The sequence below is a fragment of the Amphiura filiformis genome, chromosome 6 (genome assembly GCF_039555335.1).
Source record: "Amphiura filiformis chromosome 6, Afil_fr2py, whole genome shotgun sequence".
NCBI lineage: Eukaryota > Metazoa > Echinodermata > Ophiuroidea > Amphilepidida > Amphiuridae > Amphiura > Amphiura filiformis.
In genome coordinates this window covers 23,057,755-23,082,526 of record NC_092633.1, presented here as the reverse complement: position 1 = coordinate 23,082,526, position 24,772 = coordinate 23,057,755, and the positions used below count along the sequence as shown (strand labels likewise).

At 35.1% G+C, this 24,772-nt stretch overlaps 1 protein-coding gene across 7 annotated transcripts in view; it reads right to left on the bottom strand.

Annotated features, from left to right (window-relative positions):
* Positions 1-5,907: 5,907 nt before the first annotated feature.
* The window catches only part of LOC140155158 (uncharacterized), a 231,930-nt gene continuing 213,065 nt past the window's right edge, over positions 5,908-24,772 (bottom strand). For 4 of the 7 annotated variants that reach the window (XM_072177883.1, XM_072177885.1, XM_072177888.1 and 1 more), the window contains 7 exons: positions 21,774-21,803; positions 16,521-16,574; positions 14,591-14,689; positions 12,362-12,601; positions 11,718-11,816; positions 8,827-8,877; positions 5,908-6,101 (listed from right to left, as the gene is read on the bottom strand). In XM_072177883.1, coding sequence (XP_072033984.1) covers positions 5,912-6,101; positions 8,827-8,877; positions 11,718-11,816; positions 12,362-12,601; positions 14,591-14,689; positions 16,521-16,574; positions 21,774-21,803 — 763 coding nt within the window. In that variant the 3' untranslated portion in view covers positions 5,908-5,911. The remainder of the gene's footprint in view (positions 6,102-8,826; positions 8,878-11,717; positions 11,817-12,361; positions 12,602-14,590; positions 14,690-16,520; positions 16,575-21,773; positions 21,804-24,772) is intronic. The other 3 variants (XM_072177884.1, XM_072177887.1, XM_072177886.1) reach the window with 2 other exon arrangements.

Genomic DNA, 24,772 nt, shown 5'->3' with positions numbered 1-24,772 from the left:
CAGATTGCCAAGATTATCATAGCTGTTTGACATATAATGCCTTGATCTGCCCAATTTTCCACTTGTAACCGAAGAGCAAATGAGTCACAATAATACACTCCATCTGAAGAGGATGTCGATCGATCACAGTTTAACAAGTAGTTGAATATCCATTTTGAACTGTGCGTTCATTGAATTCACTCTTGGGTAATAACAATAACAATGATAAGAATAATTAAATAATATTTAGGCTTACAATTCATGCAAAAAACTAAGTTCATGTATAGAAATATGAGCAGGCAAGCAATTGCTCATATTATGAGCAGCAAATGAGCAACTATGTGAAAAAAATGCTACATCTACAGCATCAAGTGGCAAACACCAATAGACTTATGGATCCCTTTGCTACGCAAGTTTCATTTCATGACTGATAATTCCTTCAAATGAATTTCCTTCCTGATGCTGAAGTATGTAATAATATGCATTTTAAGTTTAATGTTCGATCATAAAGTTGCATATCTTGCACTATTTCATGCAATCAATAAAAGCAAACTCATTATTTGATGGTTTATTTGAAGGAATTGTCTTCATTTTATCTGCACTGTACGACCAGTACGTACAATGTAATCTCATCATTTAGGTTGGTAAACATGTTGGCGACCGCATAACCCATGTTTTTATTCCATATTGGTGGCCATTGGGCTATTCCAGTTGCAATCCATATACTCTCTATGAAAGACATGACCTTAATCTCTCACACAGGGGGTGTAAATTTCACATGGAGTCACCCATACCAGTAACCCCATTTGAAATTCTCACTCCCTGTGTGGAAGATTAAGGTCATGTTTTACATAGAGCTGTATGGATTTCAACTGGAATAGCCCCCAACCCCGATGAGGATATTGCCAAGGTTTCTACGATTCACATCACCATTGAAAGTTTCATGCTTTGTTGACTTTTGCCATATTGCACATATAGAAACATTGGCGTCAAATTTTGTACAAAATATTTTGGTTTACCTCAACAACCACTGCACAACATGCCTGTGCCCATTTCAACCAAATTGTCACGTTTAAACTCATTTGTGTAACTTGATTACTCTGCTCATGAAAAATGAGTATCTTGGGCAGACAACATTGTTGTACTTATGTTTTATTGAGTTTATTTCTGCACTACTGGCATAAAGAAGCTGCACTGGAAAGTGCTATGCCGTTGTGCACTGAAACAGATATTAAATGAGCATGGCAAATGTATGATAGCATGCAATAATCATGATTAAAACTGTTCTATTAGCATGAAGAAGATGCAATGGAAAGCATTATGTCTGCATGCAGAATTTAAGCAGCTATTAATTAGATGAGCATAGCGAATGTAATGATAGCATGCAATAATGATTAAAACCCATCACCAAGTTCAAACATAAGCGATCCCATGTGGCTTTCTTGCACTGATGATCATTAGGTATGTTCACAAACTTGATACCATACATCTATTTAGTAACATTTTAGGTATCATTAATTTTTTTAAAGTTTTGATGTAAACATATACCTCAAAATTTCCAAACTTCACCGCAATATCAAATTTAAAAATCACATTTCCAAATGAAGCATTTTTCATGCGATAATTTTGTTCATTATGCAAGAAAGCAAAGACAATCATTCACTGAGATCCCTTATGTATTATTTCATGCAAAACACATTTCTATGACCAAGACAGCACACATAACATAGCCAACAGACAAAAAACGTCCAACTTGCAAAAAAAATAATGTATTTCTCATCACTGCCCCACAGCCACTCACTCACTCACTCTCATTCTCTCAATGAATCAGTTGTTTGTTCTTTTACCTTAGGCAATCCTATACACAATAAGGTTAACTATCCTTCTTTATGCTTATAAAAGAGCAATTATAAAGACAAAATAGGCGAGACGTTAAACCCAGTTGCTGCTGCTAAGCTATGTGTGCTACGATGGCCAAAGAGAGAATGTATCTGATGCTTTTTTACATTACACATAGAACATAGAATATACTTCTCTGCATAATTGTTAATCTCTTATATCCAACAACTCATTTATGCCATCAAATGTGGCATCATTTTGAATTCTCAGATACAATTTCACGAGGATATATTTTGTTGCTCATATTGCATACTTCATGACAAAAATGAATTTGTTCAATTTGTTCAACTTTTAATACAATGCCTGGGTGCAGGGAGATGAATTAACAATTCTCTGTTGTTGAATAATAAAGAGATCGATAGATCGACAGATAGCATTATAAATATGCTGCTAATTGTCTAGATGAATTAACCATTCTTTGTTGTTGAATAATACAGAGATCGATAGACAGATAGCATTATAAATATAAGCTGCTAATTGTCTAGTATTATAAATCACATGAAAACAAAGCTTACCACACATATCAAGCATGCAAAGTTACGGATCATGCACGATAGCAATAAAAAGAACAGAAATAATTGAAAGGAAGGCCACACAATTAGGGTTAGATTAAATTAACACAATCACAAAAATCACAAAATCATTAAAACTGATATCACATCTATTTGCTTAGTGTATAATCTATGTAATTATAAATAATTTGTCTGACCGGCTCCTTCTACCTAATGTTGAAACCCTACTTATATGCACTATCTATTCGTTGAAATGACAGGCAAATGAAAAAATACTATCATAATGTACAAGCTAGTTTATGAAGTTTAAAATGAATTAAGATGTACAAAATATCATTCAAATCTCTAAATTTTGATTCGTTCTTTTCCTAAATGTAGAGTTGTTGAAATGAAAAAAGTATTTACAAGTATTCTGTGGCTATCAAGTATAAATCAATATGGAATACTGCCCAAATCCCAAAATTACGTATTGTTTTAGACCAAAGATTTGAGGTTTAATTAGCTGGCTAGATATTAATCTCATTCTTGAACAATTTTAATTAGCTATAAACCACCTATGCATTAACTTGGCAATAAACATTTGATTAAATGCAATTTCGCACCATTCCTTTCTATAATATTGACATCATTAGAAACTCGTCGACACATGGCTGGTTTTGAGTATCAAAATTAGCATTTTGTAGTTATTTCATTGGAAGAAGGCAAGAATTTCCATCATTTCACTATTAATACACTTATTAATTTTTACCCAAATTGGTCCAACTATGAACCACTCAACTATTGGATAAAATAAGGTGTGTGTTAATTTCGATGCAATACCTTTATCCAACAGTCAAATTGTTCATATAGTTGGCCTACCATTGGGTAAAACATACCCAGCATTTTATTGGTGCAAGTTCCTAAAACATGCAAGAGCACCAAAAAATGTTCTTACATTCTTCAAACTACTTTATACCCTACTGGAATTTGTTGTTTTATTACTTATCAAAAATCTCCCATATTCTTTAAAACATTCTTGTTTGAAAATGTCAGATAAGTAAAATGATAAAATTAACTATTTTAACAAAATTTCCTCAAAACCAGCTATGTGTCATTCATTTGTGAGTTCATCAATAGAACTGAAGGCATGATCATTTTAAGTTGTTTATGCCCACGGCAAAGCCGAGGTAATAAACAATAATCAAGCCAACAATTCTTTCATACATACCCAAACATTGTTTGATTGATTGTAATTTATCACAATAATTTTTGAAACATTTTTAAAAACACAATTTTCCTACTTTAATCTTTTAATTAACCATCACGCTACAGAGCAAGTAATTATTGCTGTTTAGAACAGCTCTCCACCAATCACGAGCACAGTTATATGATGGGTATGTATGAACAAGATATTTGCAGCTTTTTAACATACTGTAAATGCTCAGCACATATGTATGGGTGTTTGCAGCTTTTTAACATACTGTAAATGCTCAGCACATATGTATGGGTGTCATTGTGCTCCATAAACATGTTTATTATCATCATTATTAAATCTACATGTATGTAGTAGATGGTTATGCTATCATACGATGTAATTAATGGTATTAGTACAATGCAAATGCAGTGGAATAGGGTAACTCTGCAGTGGTTAGCAGCAGAACCCCTAAATCAATGGTAGTTAACGCATGGAATCTGAAAAAATTCAGTCAAGCATATGCTAAACTGCATATCATAAGCATAACACTTGCATACATCAAACCCAGCTTTGGTAGAGTTGGTCAAATTATCTCCTGTAGCGATCTCTAGAACGAGATCGAGAACGAGATCGGGAACGAGAACGGGAACGACTTCTGCGACGGCGTCTGTCGTAGTCATCGTGGTAGCGGTCATCGCTGTATCGTCTGCTAGAAGAACTTATATAAATGAGGGAGCAAGAGTTTATATAAACATACGACACATATAATAACTATATATACAGGATTATTGGGATTTTTAAGATTATGTGAAGTTACTTAGGCCGACACCAAAAATGGGGTTCAGTTAACTATGTTTCCATCGGGTGATAATTACATTGACAATTAAGTGTGACTAATTAATTATGTAATCCTTGAATAAGATTCTAGCAAGAGTAACACCATGTGTACACAAGAATATAAGATGACAGAAGAAAATTAAAATGTATTGGACTAGCTCATATAGCTGATTAAAGAAAATTGATACAGGCATTAAAAACATAACAACTAATATAACAAACACATAACATATCAACACCATTCATCACAGAAACATAAAAATATCAAAAAAACAAACAAAAAGGATAACATAAATTAGGGCTGCATGACATAGTTGTATACTTTAGTCATGACAGGTATCGAGAGTCTATTTCCCAAATGTAAGTTAACCCATGTGTATTAACATAACTTGAGTTGGCAATATCTTTAAATAAAGGGGGAAATATTCTTGTACGTACATGTAGAAATAATGCATATTTGATGATTAAAATAAATCTGAACCCCAAAATGACTTATTTTTTTCTACAAGCCATGCAAGCAAATAAATCTTTGGCAGTAAACTTTTCAAGAGGTTTTATGAAAAAATCTTTGCTGCCAATATGAACAATTTCCTTTGGTTAAGTGTGCAGATAATGCAAATGTGTATTTTAACAAATATTTCATCAAATCAAACAGCTGAAACTGATCAGATGTTGTTTTATCAGAGTTGAGTGAATAGAGTGATTTTGATTTAATTTCCCACAGGTATTTGTGTTCTTTTCATAATCACAATCTCATGAGCATTACTCTAAATCCCAACACTAAAAAAACATTAATAGCTTGAAGTTTTCAAAATGGTTTACTTTTTTTGCTATTACGGTTGAAAATGAATAATTTGAGCAATAATTGGGCAATGTGGTACACAGTTGCTAACAGCTTGTTCATAAAACCCTGCATTTTCCAAATGTATCATCACAGTCTTTTACAATATTCTATTTCATGGGTTAACTTACTGTTGGAGTACTAAGGGTACTTCTCAGAACAAAATTCTGTTTGATTTTCTTAATCAGAATTCTTATAGCCAAAAATGTGGTAATTTTAGTGCAAAAGGACAAATATATACAATTAAAAAAAAGGAGAATTGAATCAAGGCATAGACCTGACAAAAAAGATTTAATAATAGAGCTGTAAAATATATACAAGAATTGACAACAAATATTATTTTGGATTATTAAGTCCAATACTCTCATTCTCTAATACAGAGTTCAATTGTGCCATCCACCTTCAATGATGCGACACTGACCTCCCAGTCAGGTCAGATTGGTGATGTGAACTACAGTCCATATAAGGGTGTACTCATCTTAGGACACGTTTTAATGGCATCATTGTTACACAAAAGATCCGTGTATTGGAGAGTTGAAAATCTTGTCATCCATTTACTCTGTAATAGTTTGGTCAGCTATTACAGTTGTGGGTCTCACCTTGCTTCGGATTGCAATAGTGACAAAAAAACTGAATATATTATAGCTACGGATAACTAAAAATACCTTGTTATTCTCCCTGCGATCGAGGAAACTTGGGAGTCCCTCCTCTTACAATTGGTGAGAAACTTTTCTCACGTTCATGTTTGTCTGCAGTAGGTGACCTGGACCTGTGTCTTCTGGAAGGGGAGTAGCTAAGTGAGCGTGATCGCCTATCAGTGGGTGAGTATGTTAATGATCTTGAGCGACGGTCACGAGGGCTGCGGAGAAACAAAAGGAATATATACTTTAGACTGATGTAAGAAGACACTAGATAACAACAAACAGGCATACAATGTACAATGTAGAACATACAATGCAATGACTGATAGTGAATGAAGTGTTCTCATTCTATTATATTGTTTATTCCGTAACTTATTTGGGAATCAAACCTACAGAGGAGAGGAACTACACACAAAATTAATAAGGTATTGAAAAGGGCTATTCCATTTGAAATCCCTACACCCCCTATGGAAGACATGACCTTAATCTTCCACACAAGGAGTGTGACTTTCATTGGGGTTACCTGAATGGTTGACTTCATTTGAAACCTACACCCCCTGTGTGGGAGATAAAGGACATGTCTTCCCCAGGGTTATATGGATTTCAACTGGAATAGCCCATTATATCAATCTGGTTACATCATTGTCATTGACTATCACACAAAGTTTCCGTAAGTATCTTTAATACAGTTTGATTCATCTCAAAAGCTCTTGCCATTGTTCATAAGGTAATGGGTTGAGGTGCCTCCTTCAAAAATCCCTAAACAGAATAGCAGTAGATTTATAGGCATACTTAAATGAAGCTTCCAGTCAATTTACAAGTTCTAGCAATATCAGGCAACATGTCAGGATTAAGAGGTATCACTGATTCACCATTGGGATTTGGATAGAAAAAATAAAGTAATAATAATAATAATTATATAATCATCACAATATAACAAATATATCTAATACTTCAGTTACGATAAGAAAATTATTTCTTCTGCAGATATGCAGTTTATAATGTACTCAGATCAATCCCTGACAGGTGGCTAATTGCTTAGTCTTGGTCCATCCATGCAATAATTCATACCTAGCGCATGTGTCTATTAACATACATAAGCACAATGCCTTCTGCATGCATTTCACATGTTTGTGATGTGTTAAGCCAGCTCTTAATCAGCGAGAGGGCTTTGATTTGGATGCATTTGTGTAGTGCTAAGCTAGCCCTTAATCAGCACCCTTTAATAGATCATTGTTTATGATAACAACTTTATTGTGGACTCAGAAACTGAGCGAACATGAGCTAAGCTAAGCTAAGCTGCCCTAGACTATTCTAAATCAATTTGCAATATCAGGAGGTCCATCAATTTGAAACTGATTAAAAAATAGATTTCTTTAAAAAAACATAACTTTGTGCATACTCAAATAACTAATCGTTACAATGGGGCTATCCACACAATATGGGCAGACACACCTAGATCCTATAGGATACAGTATACCATAGAATTCCATCTCCAAGTACATATGCCTCACAACAAGGGTCATTTTTGACAAAAGGGATGAAAGGCAGACACCCTCCACAAAAATATTATTTGCAGTTTGAGCAATTATATTATTGATACAGGCAGTGCATCTTCTGAGGCAGTGCATCTTCTGCAATCAGTATAACTGTTTGGAGGTTGTCAGGAAAGTGGACAAATATATTAACCCCATGCGAACTACCTGCCGATTGGTCAACTATTTGCAAAGCTCCATTCTGATTGGTGATTAAAATGAAGATATCATGTAATTGGACCAATCAAAGGCCACATTAGATCGGCAGGTAGTGCTCAGGGGGTTAACCAAAATGGATCTAGAATGATCTGCTGTGCAGATAGCTCCAACCGCTTTTCTATCATTATATGCATAGGTACTATCAAACCTGAAATAACTCATCTTTTGATGCATTCCTCTTACTAAAAAAATCCTATACTATTGCTATATGTTGTACATAATAGACAAACATGCCAACATAGAGGATTTATTTATCATATCAGACTTAAAACCAAAAAAAGTGGTTCTAACTTATGCTTAAACCAAAAATATGTAAAGCACTATGACTTTTTCATGCACTTTAAGAGATGGGAGAGGGGGAGAGAGAGAGTTGTTGTAAAATATAGCTAGTGAGACTGGTTTAATCTTGTTATCTATATTTTTTTTAAAGACAAACACAAATTTGTGATGTTTTTCAACATGATTTCTGCATCTTATCAAGTGACACATTGCTTGACTTGGAGGGATAGAGTAGGGTGGTGCAATGGAAAATCAAGATCCCAATGTGGTGGGAGGGAATAATCAAATTAAGCAATGAAGACTTCCTTGACAAAATGCATGAAACCAGTTGAAAAGAAATGGTCACTATTTTTTGTTTACATTACTCAAACAGAATAATAACATTTAATTTCTTATCATACAAGGGCTTGTTTTCTTAAATCTCTCATTTAAAAACAAATAAAAAATATGATAATACAATATCAAGCAGTAAAACAAACAAAACAATCGTCGTTACAGTAAGGCCAGCAAAAACAATTACTTTTAGAAGTGGTATGGTGGTTTTTGACATACGATACACCAAAGCCACAAAGACACAGGAGTAGGGAGGATTTTGAAACTATTGGTTTCTGTAACCTGTGCCCATTTATAAAATATTTTAATGTCAATTGATCGAAACACCTGCATAAATTTGTTTTACCACGCAACATGTGAATTGAATTTATTGTCTTATCACGGTAAAAATTTTCAGGTATTTTATAAAGTAAAAAACAAAGTAATAAAAAAATATTGCATTGACGGACCAATATTATTTGAGCTGAGTCAGCAGCTGTAATCGTCATGGTATGCCATGGCAGTGCAACAAATGATAACAAAGCAATCAGTCACATATGGATCATTGTTTTCAGTTTTTTTCTTAGAATGGTCTTACCCATTTGTAGCAGCCGCACCTATAAGTACTGCCGCCTGGTGCTTATAGCCCCTGTTCAAATAGAGTATTTTATATAAAACCACCTATTAAAAAACTTAACAAGGTAGTTGGTTCTATACTATACATATAAAGTGATAATGTACAAATTGGTTTTTAGTCACACAACACACAAACACTAACACTACAAATTGCTATTTCAAGGGTTGAGAGCCAGAAAGCCTTAACTCACAATCACCTGCTCCCACAAAATGCGCATAAAGTTGCCAGGGAACTGTTGAAGATAAAGTCCATTAATCAGGACAAAATTCAGTAGAAAACAAAAAATATTGATATTATTGATATTTGAAGACCAAAGCAAGGAGTCAACTTTATGCTCATTTTGGGAGAGCTGATCATAGTGAGTTACGGCTTTCTGGTTCCGAACCCTTGATTTGTTAAACTGTAGTACCACTACGATCAAGGCAGACCACATTCATAGCTAAGCTATCACCACCATTTTTGGTTGTTTTCACACTATACATACTAAGATGAGCAGATAGAACTACAACGTTTTTAGATAACACACTGAAGCAGAGATTCCCAACGTTATTTTGAAAATAAATTACAATTCTTGAAAGTTGTGACATTTGTGACCCCATACCACAATTATTACCACTTTATTCCTTGGTATGCCTAGCGACCAGTGGCATAGCTAGGGGCACCGTCTTAAGGTGGGCACCAAATCACCCCATCCAAGTGGTGAAAGTTAAAAAGTCAATTTTCATGTGATTTGCACTTATTTCAACATAAAGTCATTTGAAAGACCATTTTAAGACCGAAATTCAACTTAATGTAGTATTTATGCACATTTTCTCGAGCTCCGCACAATTTTTTTTCTAGAATTGGGGGGCATGGTGCACCATTCTGTATCATTGTCCCCAGGTGCTACAAGCCCTAGTTCGCCACTGGGTCACAACACACCTGTTGGGAATCCCTGCAATAAAAGGATGAACTGTATGGGTGTAATGCTTTAATTCCTGCATGCATGTCATTGTATTTTAGTGTCAATGACTCATTTCAGGCTTTCATCACTAAATCATCTGTTTCATTTTCCCTGAGTGCACAGTGCATTATTTGTTACAGAAAGAAAGACAAGACTTTACTTTGTATATTTAATTGATAAGTGTTAAAATGAAGAGGTCATGAATAAATGTATTGTCTAGGGGAACATTTTAAACTTGACCTTAATCAGTAAATCCCATGAGCCTTTGCATTTGGACCCTGATTTTGACACGTCGATGCACACATCATTAATACACACTTCACTGCAGTGAAATGTGGAGTGATGATGTTCGCTATTCGATGTGTGCATCAGGACAGGGGTCAAAATACAAAAGCTTGTGGGATTTACCAAAAAGTTGAATTAAAGGCAAGAAAGATTTTTTCACACCTTACATGCAAATAAGTGGAGAATGGAAAAGCAAAACATTACACCTATAAATCCATCCATCCATATGAGTTGATAAAACATGCATTGTAATATTGTAATAGACACACATGATTTCATTAAATCTGATAACATTGGTATTCCTAGATGAAGTATGCTGAAATCTGGTTGACAATATCATATATAATTTTTGAGAGGTAATTCACTATTGTTGTCATTTTTGCTTCCACACAGAGCAATGTCCTATTCCAGTTGAAATCCATACAACCTCTATGGAAGACATGACCGTCATCAACATACAGGGGGTGTAGATTTCAAATGAAGTCACCCATTCAGGTAACCCCACTTGAAATTCTCACTCCCTGAGTGGAAGATTAAGGGCATGTCTTCCATAGTGGGTGTATGGATTTCAACTGGAAGTGCAATGTACATTAGAGGATGAAAGATAAGAGAAGAGAAAACACAAATGGTGAACTTTCTTATTGCAAATATCAAATTCAGAATAAAGGTATAAAACACAAGCGAATACAGAAGAGAGAATTTTTAATGAATCGGATACAAAATAACACAGGCCATTAACCTGCTGTATTGGTTTGAAGATAAAATAGGCTATTCCAGCTGAAATCCACACACCCCCATCAAAGATATGACCTTAATCTTCCACACAGGGAGTGTGAATTTCAATTGGGTGACTACATTTGAAGTCTACACTCCCTGTGTGGGATATTAAGGTCATGTCTTCCAGAGGGGGTGTATGGGTTAGCTGGAACAGCCCAATAGATATGCTCTGTCACAGGCTACAACTTCAATTACCGACCTCCTTTAACAAGGTCCGGAAAATGTGAGTTGAAAGCGGCAGGGGTATTGTGTAAATCACTTTTGTATGTGAGCTAAAATGGCAACAATTATGAACATAACTGACAAGATGTCAGAACATGAAATGGAATATTTAAAAATACTAACATTTTGTATAAAATTAAAAAGTATGTTCTACACTTGAAGACAGATATTATGCTATGACTAAAGGAAGTAAAATGCTACTGCCCTTTACTTGGTCATGATTATATAATTTGTGATTATAATCAGCATTGAGAGTAAATGATCTTCAAACTTGCCTATCTCTGACAAAGCTACAGGGGGAAACATGATTATAGAATATCTACCAACTTTGCCTTCAGGTTCACATATCAGACACACTAGGCAATGACTTTCTTTAAACTAGGAAATAGGAGCCCATTCACTTCCACAAGCCAATTGTATCGACTTATTACCAATGATTGAGTCACCTGCTCTAAATTAAATATTTTCAGCAAAAATCAGCAAACAAATTGTTCACCTTCTGTTACCACAATAATTCTTAGTCTAGTTCTTAGTTGTAAGCATACAACCATCTAGGAATACCAATATGAAAACTTGCAAAAACTTATACCAATGTTCAAACACCTTGGACATAAATGTAATTTACCTTCTGGAGCGCCCTCTAGAACCAGATCTTCTCTTTGGTGATGGACTTTTCCTCCTTCTCTTGGGTGAGTGACTTCTGGACCGAGATCTTGAATAATCACTGGACATTTAGAGAAAGATGATTGAAAGTTATTTATATAAAATTCAGCAAACAATTACAAGTAAACAAAAAGGATCATGCATGGTCTGTTAGCTCTGAAGGGACAGATGTCATTCCATATAGGCTCATGATTTGGCATACTGAAGAATATCAGATTATTATAAATAGATATGGAAAGATTCAGGGCACAAAAATCTGACTTTTTTTTCTTTTTAAATTCCCTCATATGTCAATAGGAAACTTGAATTTGTCTATAAACATGTTTTAATTTTATATAAACATATTTAATTAACCAACAGGTGGCACTGGTGCTGTGTTACAGCCCTTCATTGGCTATACCATTTCAGCATTTCATCACATCTTGCAATGTTAACAGATATGACTGCTCAGTGCCAGAAGTGGGTAAGTGCAATAGCTGCCATGTGTAGATGAGTACAATATATTGTGTGTAAATTGCCAAATGTTCACAGAGCAGCTACTGCACTTGGCCACTTCTGGCACTGAACAGTTGATATATCAGATGTAATGGATTACATAACACCCACCTGTCCGAGTCTGGACTATGCGATCTCCTTTTCCTCTCTTTATGTGACTTTCTTCCTCCTGAGTGTCTATCATCTCTCTTCTCTTCATGCCTACCATTGCCATTATGCCTACTACTCTCACTATCTTTCTTCGACGGGTGGTCGTTTTCCTTGCCATTGCGGACACGTTTTGGCGATGGGCTCTTAGAGCTTGCCTTCTTGTTTCGCTTGCGTGTTCTGTGCCCAGATTCACCATGAGAACTACAGTAAAATGAAAATATCATGCAACAAAATAAGTTCTGTAAATATTATGCTCCTTTATCAGGTAGGAAGAAAAGGAACGCTGATAAAAAACTGAAAGTCAATGATATCGGCTTAAAAGCCAGAAAACAGGGTGAAAATAATAGCAAGTGCAGACATTTACAAATTCCAAAACCCACTGAATGGGCTAGGGACATTCCATTTGAAATCCAGACACCCCTATAGAGAACATGACCTTAATGTTCCACACAGGGAGTGTAAATTTCAAATGGAATTACTTGCTGAATGGATGACTCCATTTGAAATTCACACTCCCTGTGTGGGAGATTAAGGTCCGGGGGGGGGCACTCACATTTCCCAGCTATACGGGTATGTGCGGCGGCGACGACCCCCTTTTTCAGAGCCGCTGGCCGTTCCTTAGACCCTCTGAATTCATTGTTTGCCCGCTCTGAAGCCCCAAAATTTTTCTAGCCGTTCCATAGACCCTCAGATCATCGATTTCCGCTCTCATCGGCATCTTGAGAGCCGTGTTTTCTGTCCTACTATTTCAAGCCCAAAAGCAGACCCAAAAGCTACTTTTGTGAGCCCAAAAACTTCAAAGGGAATTTTCCATTAATTTCTTCCCCATTGAAACACATTGTAAGGAATAAGGCACAGAATAAGGTGAATTTTGGGCGGGATTTTGGGCTCCTTCCCTAGTGGCAACACTGGTTGACTGTTTATAAACATTGCAGCACTGCAAAGTCAGTGCCTGCCGGCCGTGACGCCTCCAGATGGTGAACATTTAGCTAGAAATAAATGATTTTGAGATCTCTTTTGGGAATAAAATTGCCAAATATGAGGAAAAGTACCTTAAATAATTATGTACACATCCTTGCAGCTCTCCATAAACAATGAATTAAAAGGTAATTTACGATCTACTGGTCTAGTGAAATCCGGAGTGGAATGGCTGTCAAATTCTGCACACTTCACTCAATCATCTCATGTACAAGCATGGCAGTTCAATGTAGTCTAAATGTTTTTCTTTTCGGCACTGAAAAAAAAAATTCTTGTGGGTTTGTTTTTATGGTGGGCTTTATGTAATGTTGCTAGCTGCTTCTATTTATAGGCTAATAGCATATATTGTAGGTCTACAGGGTCTAGTAATTTTGATTTGAATGCTGTTTTGCTTTGTTGAGGTTTCCATCGTAATAGGCCAAACCAGACCTATTTTGCACTAATGGTTTTCCTGATTAATAATTTAATGCACAATTCAAAGTGAAATTGATTCCTTCAAAAATCTGTGACAAAAACGCAACAAAATTGAACCCTGGTTTGGCCTGCGTGTTTAGTTTCCGAGATTTTTCGGATTTTGGCGGCCGATCAGTTCCCAAGACCCCCCTTTTGGCCAGTCAATCAGTTCCCAAGACCCCCCTTTTTGACCGGCCGATCAGTTCCCTAGACCCTCCTTTTTGGCTGGCCGATCAGTTCCTTAGACCTCAAGTTCGAAACTGGCGGTGGCACACCCTACCAAAAAAAAATGAGTGCCCCGGATTAAGGTCATGTCTTCTATAGTGGGTGTATGGATTTCAACAGGAATACCCCACTTCAAGTGTAACCCTGAACACTTCTCTTGCCTGGAAAAAAACATTGACCCCAACAAATAGCATTTACAAATATACACCCACTATTATGTAAAGCTGTCTCTTAACTTTTCCTATGGAAAAAGTGTCCTAATACAGCTCATCTAAATTACATCAGTTAACCCCCTGAGCACTACCTGCTGATTTAACATTGGCTCTGATTGGTCAATTATGTGATATCTTCATTTTAATCACCAATCAGAATGGAGCTTTGCAAATAATTCACCCCAATTTTTTTGTGTTGTGAAATTATTCTAACAATGTTGCTGATTGGTCCAATTGATAATGAAAACTTCCTTTTGACCAATCGGTAGGTAGTTCTCACGGGGTTAAAAATATCAGGGAGTTGAATTCAAGTGAGATTTACCTGGCACTATCTGAGTCTGAATCTGATTCTGAATCAGTACTTGAGTCTCCATGATGCCTATGCTTGTGACTTTTCTTCTCATCAGCATCCTCCTGTGATCTAGTGTATCAATAGAAATAAAACACAGTACAGTTTATGTTAATAAATATATGATGATTTTTTGGGCTCGAGCAAACTGACAAAAATTTTGAGAGAGAAAAAAATCAGAGGATGCAGCGGGGACAGAACCCCGGTCGCTGGATTACCGGTCCAGAGTCTAACTACTTTACTACTGAGTTCACAGTTGGTACTTGTGCAATCTCAACTAAAGTCCCCATGATAACTCTCTCACTGTGTCTAAGCGGCCTACTATAATATTAAATAATTAATGAGCTATTGAAAATAGCAGTATCTATCAACTCTATCATTACTGAAAATGAATTTATCAAGTTACATTTTTTCATCAGGATTGTAGCGTGGACATTCATATGGATTAACAAATGAGTCTATTTTAAATATATTTCTATTTGGCAAAACTGAAACAATTTTAACTGCAACAAAGGCTGACAGGGCCTACTAAAAACATCTCTCTGTAGTTATCATTTACATTCAATTCACTTCAGGTTTCCGCACATGAAAATAAAGATTTGAGACACATACACACACAACACAAAAATAAACGAACAAAAATGACTCATCCTTTGTGATAGTCTAGTTTCATGACAAATGAAACAAGTTGCACCCTTAAATGAGAAAATAATTGCTAATTGCATACAATTTGATGTGCTCATTAGCTGTATACCATCATCTATATAATTTATTAAGTCTATTTCCTGGATTAGCTAATAACCATCCTTATTTTAAAAGCTGTCACAAGAACTTCTAATAACAATGTCTGCTGTGGAAGTCATTAGGTGTAACAGATATTTCAACTCGAGATTCCGGCTTTTGTCAGCTACTTTAAATCTACATTAAATTTAGATGCTAATTGATTTGCCTCATGTCTGGTTTGTATGCAATATACTGCTAAGGAGATGCATTGTTTCATGGGTATTATGCCACAAATCTTATACTCATGTATTAATATTTTCTATGCAAGAGAGAGAAATGGTCTGGGATGATACATGGTTGTCAATCACCCCACAAATACACCCCACACACAAATGAGGACACCCCCACACACTCATTTACTAGTACAGATCTGCTAATGAGGACCTGCTACAATTTTATCCTATTTAACTGAGGACCTTGCACACCCGCAGCTAAGCTCTCCAAACCATGGACCCACTTGACTTTTTACTATCCAACTGAAACCAGACTTTACACCAGCAAATGAGACATGGTCTTACGTGCATTTTTTACTTTGCATACACTGGTAGGTAGATCAGAGATGCAACTTGGTGTTGTCAAAATTTCCTGAAAAACATCCTGAAAATCCTTTTTGCAAAGGAAGGGTTGAGTAAAAATTTCCTGAAATCAGAAAATTTCCTGACAAGTGGCATCTCTGGTAGATAGGGGAACCATAGACATCCTCGGTTGCGGGGTGTCCTCTGTTACTCTTCTATTTTGTTATGTGTCTCATTGTTTGCATTTCTTTGCAATCACACACACTCACCCTCCCTCTCTTACAAACGAAACACAGATGTGATACGATTCATTGAAGGAAACGCAACACCTGTTGGCATTGCTGATATCAATTAAAATGCTAAATATATATTGGTAAATCCTGTTTTTGAAATATAATTTGAATTTTTTAATAAAAATTTGTATAATCATCACTGCATCTGGATGTATTGAACCCGATCTTGAAAATGTTCCCAATTATGTCACTTTCAATCTTTTTTATTTTATTTTTTTCTCTCTACTTATTGTTGTCAGATCCGGTAAGTCTAAGAGAGTAAACTTTGATTTGGATGTTTAAGAAAGGATAAGGTTTTTCAATAATTTTTACCTCCTGTGCTTCTTCTTGTCTTTATGCTTATGCTTCGATGAATGACTGTGAGCCCTGTGTCAAAACACAAAGTAAAACAAATAATAGAAATCATTACTAAACAATATAAACATAAAAATCAAAGACTTGGTTATTCAACATTCATAAATATCAACAAGCAATAATTCTACATAGAATAAGCATTTCATTTCCACAAATATTAACAAATAATCATGACCAAAATTGACAAACATGTATGCAAACTTCGTAATGGTGTGAGTGTATAGCACTGCAAATGCATTCAGTGACTTTTTGGCCTATGATAATGGTACAGGACCATGAGAAATTGAATTACCTGCTTATTTATTATTACATGTCAAGTATGTTTCCCCTTCACTCTACTTATTTTACTTTTAGAAAGAAAACAAAACACCCTCCTGCTAGCTCTGATTGTGTGGTGCAGTGGTTCACATGTTTCTCTAATTAGCACCAAGATAGTTAAACAAACGAGGATTTTTTTTGGAAGTGGGGGCAAAGTGACATTCAGGGGGAGGGGGGAAAATCAACCAATTTTGTGCAAAATTGTTGCAAAAAGTAAGAATTTTTGTAATTTTAGTTAAAAGTGGGGGGAAAGAAAAATATTAGGGTGGTAAATGCTCCCCCTTCCCCGCCCAAGTGCCGCCACCACATATATCATCACATGCAATTTCCACCTGACCCACACATCCCACCTATGTTCAGATTGGCAGTTTAATCCCTTTTTGAGCATAGCAGGTGAGCTGGACAACTTGTCAATTAAGCTCTTCCTGGAAATGTTTCCTGGTACACCACTGATCATGCAACATGTAGATCACAGAAGTATCAAGAGCAAACACATGTTGAAGGATTAAGAAAGTAAGAAGATAAACAGGGGAGAGGAAGTATAAGCAGGTGAAGAAAGAAATAAACATCAAGAACACTAAACCATGGCTGTGCCCATCACACAAGTAAGGTTTAAAAACAAATCTTTACTCAAATGACACAAAATCTCTAAACAGTGCAAAAACAGACATATTAGATTTCGAAAAACTTATCCAATGTTGTATCAACTTCCACTAGTAAGAAATCTAACTATAACTAATAATGCTGGACTATTCCATTAAAAATCCACTCTACCCCTGTGGAAGATTTTGGAAATATCTTCCATACAGTGGCAGAACTAGTAATTTGTTTTCCGGGAAGGGGGGGTCCAACAGTTTTTGCAAAATTGCTGCAAAAAGTTGGAAGTTTCATAATTTGGGGTTTTTACTGGGGGCAACTGTTCTGAGTGAGGGGGGGGGGCATTTTTCCCCCATTCCCCGGCACCACCACTGCTTCCACAGGGGGAGTATGAATTTCAAATGGAATTGGCACTTTAGGCAGCTCTATTTGAAACTCACCCTCCCTCTGGTAGATTCGGGTTGAATCTTTTTCAGAGGGTGTATTAAATTCAAATGGAGCTGCCTAATGTGTTAATTCCATTTGAAATTCATACTCCCCCTGTAGAAGATAATTATTTCCAAAATCATCCACAGGGGTCCCAACAGGGGTAGTGTGGATTTTAAATGGAATAGCCCAGTGCAGGTGGTAAAGTGATGCTTAATCAATGAAACCAGCTAATTTTGTAACAGATTTATATGAAACTATTGTGGCAACAAACACAAATGTAATCCTAAAATTATAAATTCTTATGCTATAAGTCTAAATCTAAAATGACATGTAGGACATTCTGAAGTTGAGCCACAAAGATGCAATTGCTTTCATGCATGTTGAAAAAATGCTTTGTTTTGTTTTTAAATTATATTCCTTGGCACAAACTTGTACATATATTTTGTTGCTGCCCTTTATATTATTATGTCCATACAAGTACACATTAGCAAAGCAACATATTTAACTTGGTTATTTAGAATAAGAAAACATGCATAGCAATCAATTGATTTTTTCATTTACCTACAATGTTATGAAAGTAAGATGTGATCCCATGTGAATAAAAAAGTACCAAACAAATTGAACCTGAATGTATTTTGTATTAGGGTTTGCATTTTATCTGCATATGGGGGAGGGGTACTTGTGCATGGGGAAGGGGTACTTGTGCATGGGGGTATTTTTATGAGTTTGTGCAGTCCTGTAGTCAGTTTGAGAATATTATGTATTAAGGTTGAGAATATTTGGGCAGCCACCAAGAATAGGGACTGCCATTTTATAGTTCATAATGATCAAATTACTCAAAACTTGGGGAGGCCATGGGCGCCCAGCCTGCCGTCCACTTGCTACTCTCCTATATAAATGTGAGTGTGTGATTTATGCATGTGCTACCAACTTGTAAATACCTGAAACTAAAGGAAGACCTACAGTTCTACACCAGTATGGGTGTCAACCTTCTTTTACCAAGACCTCAAGTCTTTGTTTCACATCATCAGGATAAGTGTTTGCTTTAAGAGACAAACTTGAAACCATGAACTCCAAACATGTCATCGCACACAAATCATCTATACTGGAGATGCAAGTAAGCTTAATTACGACTGGACTTGCAATTACATGAACTCTTTTATTCTATACTGCGCCAATAAAGTATCCTTACAATTGGAAAAATAATCACCATTTCAAAACTGAACAATATTGGAGTAAATTTGTTTTGTTAATAGATGCATTATCTAATCCTGCACATTATGACACCACATTGAACCCAATGTGACCTCAAAATGTAAAGTTACAAGCAATTGAATAGAAGAAAAACCAGTTTTAAAAGTGACAAACTGGCATATAAAAGAAAAAAAAAGATTCCGACAAACAAAACAAAAAGACAACACAGTTTCTTCAATGAAGCGTTATTTAAAGCAGTTTTTATTTCAGTTTTTGCTTCTCTGTACTTTTCATAACTTTCATTTTATTTGTCAGTTCTTTTGTTTCAGTTTTCTTTTGTTCCTTTTGTTTTAAATTAAAGCCAAACACAAAAATTAGCCATTCACCACTCTCAAACCAGATGTCTAGTCTGTGGAGTTTTGAATAGGCCAGTTTGTCACTTTTAAAACTGGACCTTCGTCTAATCAAATGCTTGTAACTTTGCTTCTTGAAGTCACATTGGATTCATTGTGGTGTCATATTGTGCAGGATTAGATAGTGCATCCATTAAAATAACAAATTTACCCCAATATTGTTCAGTTTGGACATTGTGATTATTTTTCCAACTGTAAGGATACTTTATTGGCGCAGTATAAGATTTTTATATGTATATGGCGAGGCATATAGCAAATGGTGAGTGGGTTATAACTGGGTAGATTGCTGCCCTCATTGGTCAACTTTCTGGGTTAATGACTGAGAAACTTATGTGTTCAAAAATTGTCAGACCGTTCCTCCACTTTCTGGTGATCTGAGACTGTGCAGTTGTGTCCAAATTGACCTTTTGACCATGTTTGTTTTTGACCACATATTTTTAGAACTCCAGAGTGCGATCTTGACTCAACGGTGCGGTACATGGGTGCCGATAGACAGTCACGCTATGGCGTACAACCAAAGTCGCATGAGAATATTTTTATGAGTCCAACATTTATAAATACCAACAAGCAATAATTCTATGGTAAGATTTTCAGTAGCATAGCACAAATAAATGTGCAGTGTAGATGACTGAAGGGTTTAATCTAATCCAAATGTGATCAGATGAATCAAATTGAAGGCCCAACATATTAACTAGGGCTTGTTTGTCTGGGTTTTTTCATACATTTCGTCATTGTTGTATGCAATGAAGAAAATAATTTGAAACATGCAAAAAATCAGTTGAATATGAAAGGTGCATCTAATTTAGCAAAATGAAAAAAAAAAACACCTGATGTTTATACAACCTAATATGATGGTGAATAAAGTACTATATGATTTACTCCTATCTCAAAACTCCCTACACATAACAGCAGGCCCATAGCCAGGATTTTCTCAGGGGAAGGGGGTGTAGATTTTCCAAACGCAGAAATGCAGCCTTTTCAAGGAAAATTATCATTCTGGACAAATGCAGGCCTTTACCCCCTCTACAATTCAGGTTTGGAGCCTATATTTTGGGAGTATATTTATCTAAAATTTTGCAATTTTTTGCCCAATTTGCTATTTTTTTACAGACAAAGGAGACCTTTTGCTGATTTACCTCCCCCCTGCTATGGGCCTGCATTAACAGTGATAATCACAACAGTCATTCTACCACTCATTCAACAAGACAACACCACAGAAACAATCACACATGCACAATTAAAATGGTTACTTAGCCACTACGATTTCATTCAGTTTACAACACTGAGCATGTTTAAAGTGAATTATTTTGTCACTTTGTAATATAAAAAGTGACCTTTTATTGAGACAAGTGTTTGTGTGTTTTTCTGTCTGAAATTACAAGTGTAGGCCTAAATAAAGATGCAGTATTTTTAGTACAAACACTAACATGGTGTTAGTATATTAGAACAAAAACAAATGGTAATTTCCATGGTGCATTTTTTCAAGCTATTTAACATTGTTTTAGCTCAAATCCAAACGATAAGGCATTTGTTTTATGGCAGCTTTTTTTGTCACATGATTGCTCAGATGATCTATTCCATTTGGATCCATATACCCCTATGGAAGATATGACCATAATCTTCCACACAGGGAAGGGGGTGCAGATTTCAAATACAGTTACCCATTCAGGTCACCCTATTTGAAATTCACACTCCCTGTATGGAAGATTAAGATCATGTCTTCTACATGGGGTGTATGGATTTCAAACGGGATAGCCCAATATTATCCAGTTTGATAGTATCATCTTGAAATGTTTTGCTTCACACAAATGTATTTTCAAAAGCAAATCACTGAGTCATGCATAGAAAAAAGTGACATATTATATATAAAGTAGTGTAAAATGTAAACATTACATAAGAATGATGTCTAGGCGAGTATCATTCAATTCCTACGATGGAAAAATATAGTGTTCACTTCTTACACAACTTGCAATATGGTTATTCATTAGTCTCGTTCACTCCATACACCCTCAAGAATGAAGAGTGACTAAACTTATAAATCTAACATTGTTTGACAGGATCCAATAAAACTTTTCCAAAAATCGTGAGTTTTGTGTAAATAAGAATATTTGGGTTGTGTAATGATTTTTTTCGTCTTCATTTCTTGGATTTTTATTCTATTTTTATATATATTATATTTCCTTTTCTCTTCAATTTAAACATGCTCATAAACTAACCACATGGCAATATGATATTAAATATTATCGACTAGATCAGTCACCTGTGCTTCTTATTAGCCTTCCTTCTACGCCTGTTTTCACGCATAAAAATAGACAGAGAAAACAAGAAGCAATATCTGGTCTGTTATTTGTGATAGGCAGTGGGATCACAACAAAATCCACATCACTAATTTGTTACCTTGTATAGTGTAGTGAAATGAAATGGCAGATAGAATTGAAATTTGAAACTGGAAATTGGTTTATAGCACTAGCAGCATGAAAGAAAATCAATGGTAAGATTACGCTGAAAATGGAGAATGTCAGGGGAAACTTAAAACTGCAGGAAAGGAGAAAAAAGAGGCAGAAAACAGCACTGGTATTGTTTTTTATTGCTCTATGTGCAACTTAACACACTGTACCTCAATCAATAGTTTTAATAGGAATGAACTGAATGGAATGCAAACAGTGCAAACAAAAAAATGTCTGGATTTTTAAAGAAAATAGATCTTGTACAGATGGAAAATAGGAATGTGGCATGCAAAGTGAAAATATTGGCAATCTCACGATTGTGGTTAGTGTCCTGGGACTTTTGAATCTGCGAGACACTGAAAATATCTGATTTATCTATCCAAAAAAATCGTAAATCATCAAAAATAATATTACAAATGAAACTCCTCAAACATCTGTGACCATTTTGATCCTATACAATTCCTCACCATTGCAAATGGGCAAAATGATGTTATAGTCCTAAAAAAAACATGAGTAAAGTTCATTTGGTATTATGCTAATCTTGACCCTACCCATGGCTAACTTTATATGTCTAAATTTAATTGCAATAAGTATATTTCCCAACAAATAAAAATGAGAAAATAGAGTGAATATTTCCCAGCAAATAAAAACAAGAAAATAGAGTGCTTGTAGCAACAAAAATAATTATCTGTAGTAAAAATGAAATTCATCTTCTCTTTTAATGAAGCCAACATGTGAAAGCACATGCATCATAAAAACTGACTTGACTCTTCCGTATATCCAATTTGTCTTTGTTTTTCTTCAATATTTTCTTTTACATTTGATCTAATAAAAACACCAAACATAAATTGTTCTTGTTTGTGACAGTTTATCCGATTAAAATTGATGTTTAAAAATTTAACTTTTAATCCCAATATAAAAATTAACTTCTGCTTTGGAAATTTCTAATTGCAATCGTTCTGTTTTGTTCCAAATATCTTTCAATTTTGTGTGTAGAAAGCAATGGCAAGCAAGACAAACTTAAGGTGCAAACAAAAAGTCAAAATACATGCATAGAATATTTCAAATATTAGTTTGGGTATCAGGACAAGGAACTATAGAGGGGAGAAAGGTGTTTTGTGTTTAATTTGAGTAAACTTCTCAAAAATATTTCTTATATAAGATATTGATTCTTAATATTTGTAAATTGCAATACCAGAAAGAATATTACAAAAGCAAGGAAAATTGATTATCTAGTTATCAGATAAAACATTTTATGGACGTCAATGTTGCTTTCCATTACATTTGAAGACATTAAGAAAACATGTCACATTTATAATGACAGTCAATAGTACTTTATGTATTCATTTATATAATAAGATGGAAAAATCATCGGATATGAAGAAAATCCATAGTCCGCCAACTATCAGCACTCATTATCGAAACTCCTAGTACTTTGCCTTTAATAAAAATCAAACAATCAATAATCGTTACAAACACTACATAAAACACTATATATTTTCCATATCCTTATGAAGTAACCATTATATGAACTATATTATACAAATATTTAGACCATTCTGCTGTCAATGTTCTTTAAAATCAAGTCAGTAATTAATCTTCCTCAAAGTAAGATCTTATATGTTCCAAGTTGATGAATAAAATTCTGAGGTATTGAGTTTTGGTAACAAAAGATACTTCATTTGTAATCAAAGTCGGTTTTCATCCCAACATAAAATGCCACTGATATTTCAAGTTCAAATATAGCATTTTCACAATCTTCAAGACCATAACGCTTAATAATGTCATCATTCAACATACTGTTATCATCGTACATAAACCATTTGATTTCTTCAGAGATTTGTTGTCATGTTACTACGCACTAGACCACTCTTTTAAACATGTATACTTTTCTTAGCATTAAACAAAAGCAAGTAATAATAATTACTAAAGATCTGAATGACTCCCTAGTTGCTTACATGGACCAGACAAGTGGCTGGTCCATATGTTTTCCTATATCTTGGTTCATATTGTTTGAAAGCCATTACCTTGTGTGTGGCACTAAAATGCCTGCTTTAGATTAAAGGACTACACGTAGGCATGAATATTGAGAGAAATGAAAAGAGATTGAAGTAAAAAAAGTGGGGTTAATAGGCAATGTGGTACAGTGTTGGAAGCATCACTAGTTGGTTGGTTGGTTCTTTTGCTTTTAAAAATCACATCCTTGTATCTTCACCCTAAAGAGGCAACAGTTCATGAATAAGCTATTATATATTGAAGCATTCCTCCCTCTGAACAACCTCTAGTTAGCATATTTACAAAACACAAAACCAATTTATACTCCTATTTGTGGGTCGTTATAAATAAACTGTTGCAGATCTGAGCTGCATATGGTCCAAATTACTTACTATGCACTCTGGTTCCTTATTGTAAAGCTAATTTGTTGTGATTAATAAAAATGTTTTGGGATCTCAAATTTAGTGATATTTTAATATCGTCCTGTAAACTTAATAATGAAATTGAAACACACAATAATTTGTTAATGGTGTTTTCTACATTCATTTAAATATTCCATGCTTCTAATAACTCAGGTCTGTCATTTGACAAATAAACTACAGTTAAATGGTTAATCAAGTTTGAATGGGCTTGTCTTGGGCTAAACATTACATTGAAAACTTACGAATGTTTCAAAAAGCACGAGCAGATCTGTGAAACAGTCTTAAAATCAAGAGATGTTAAGAATTAATAAGGTCAGATTAGGCTTAAATTATGGCATGCAAAAAAGACAAAAATAAAAAAAAAGTGGAGGCTAAAAAGAGAGGTTGAAAATGAT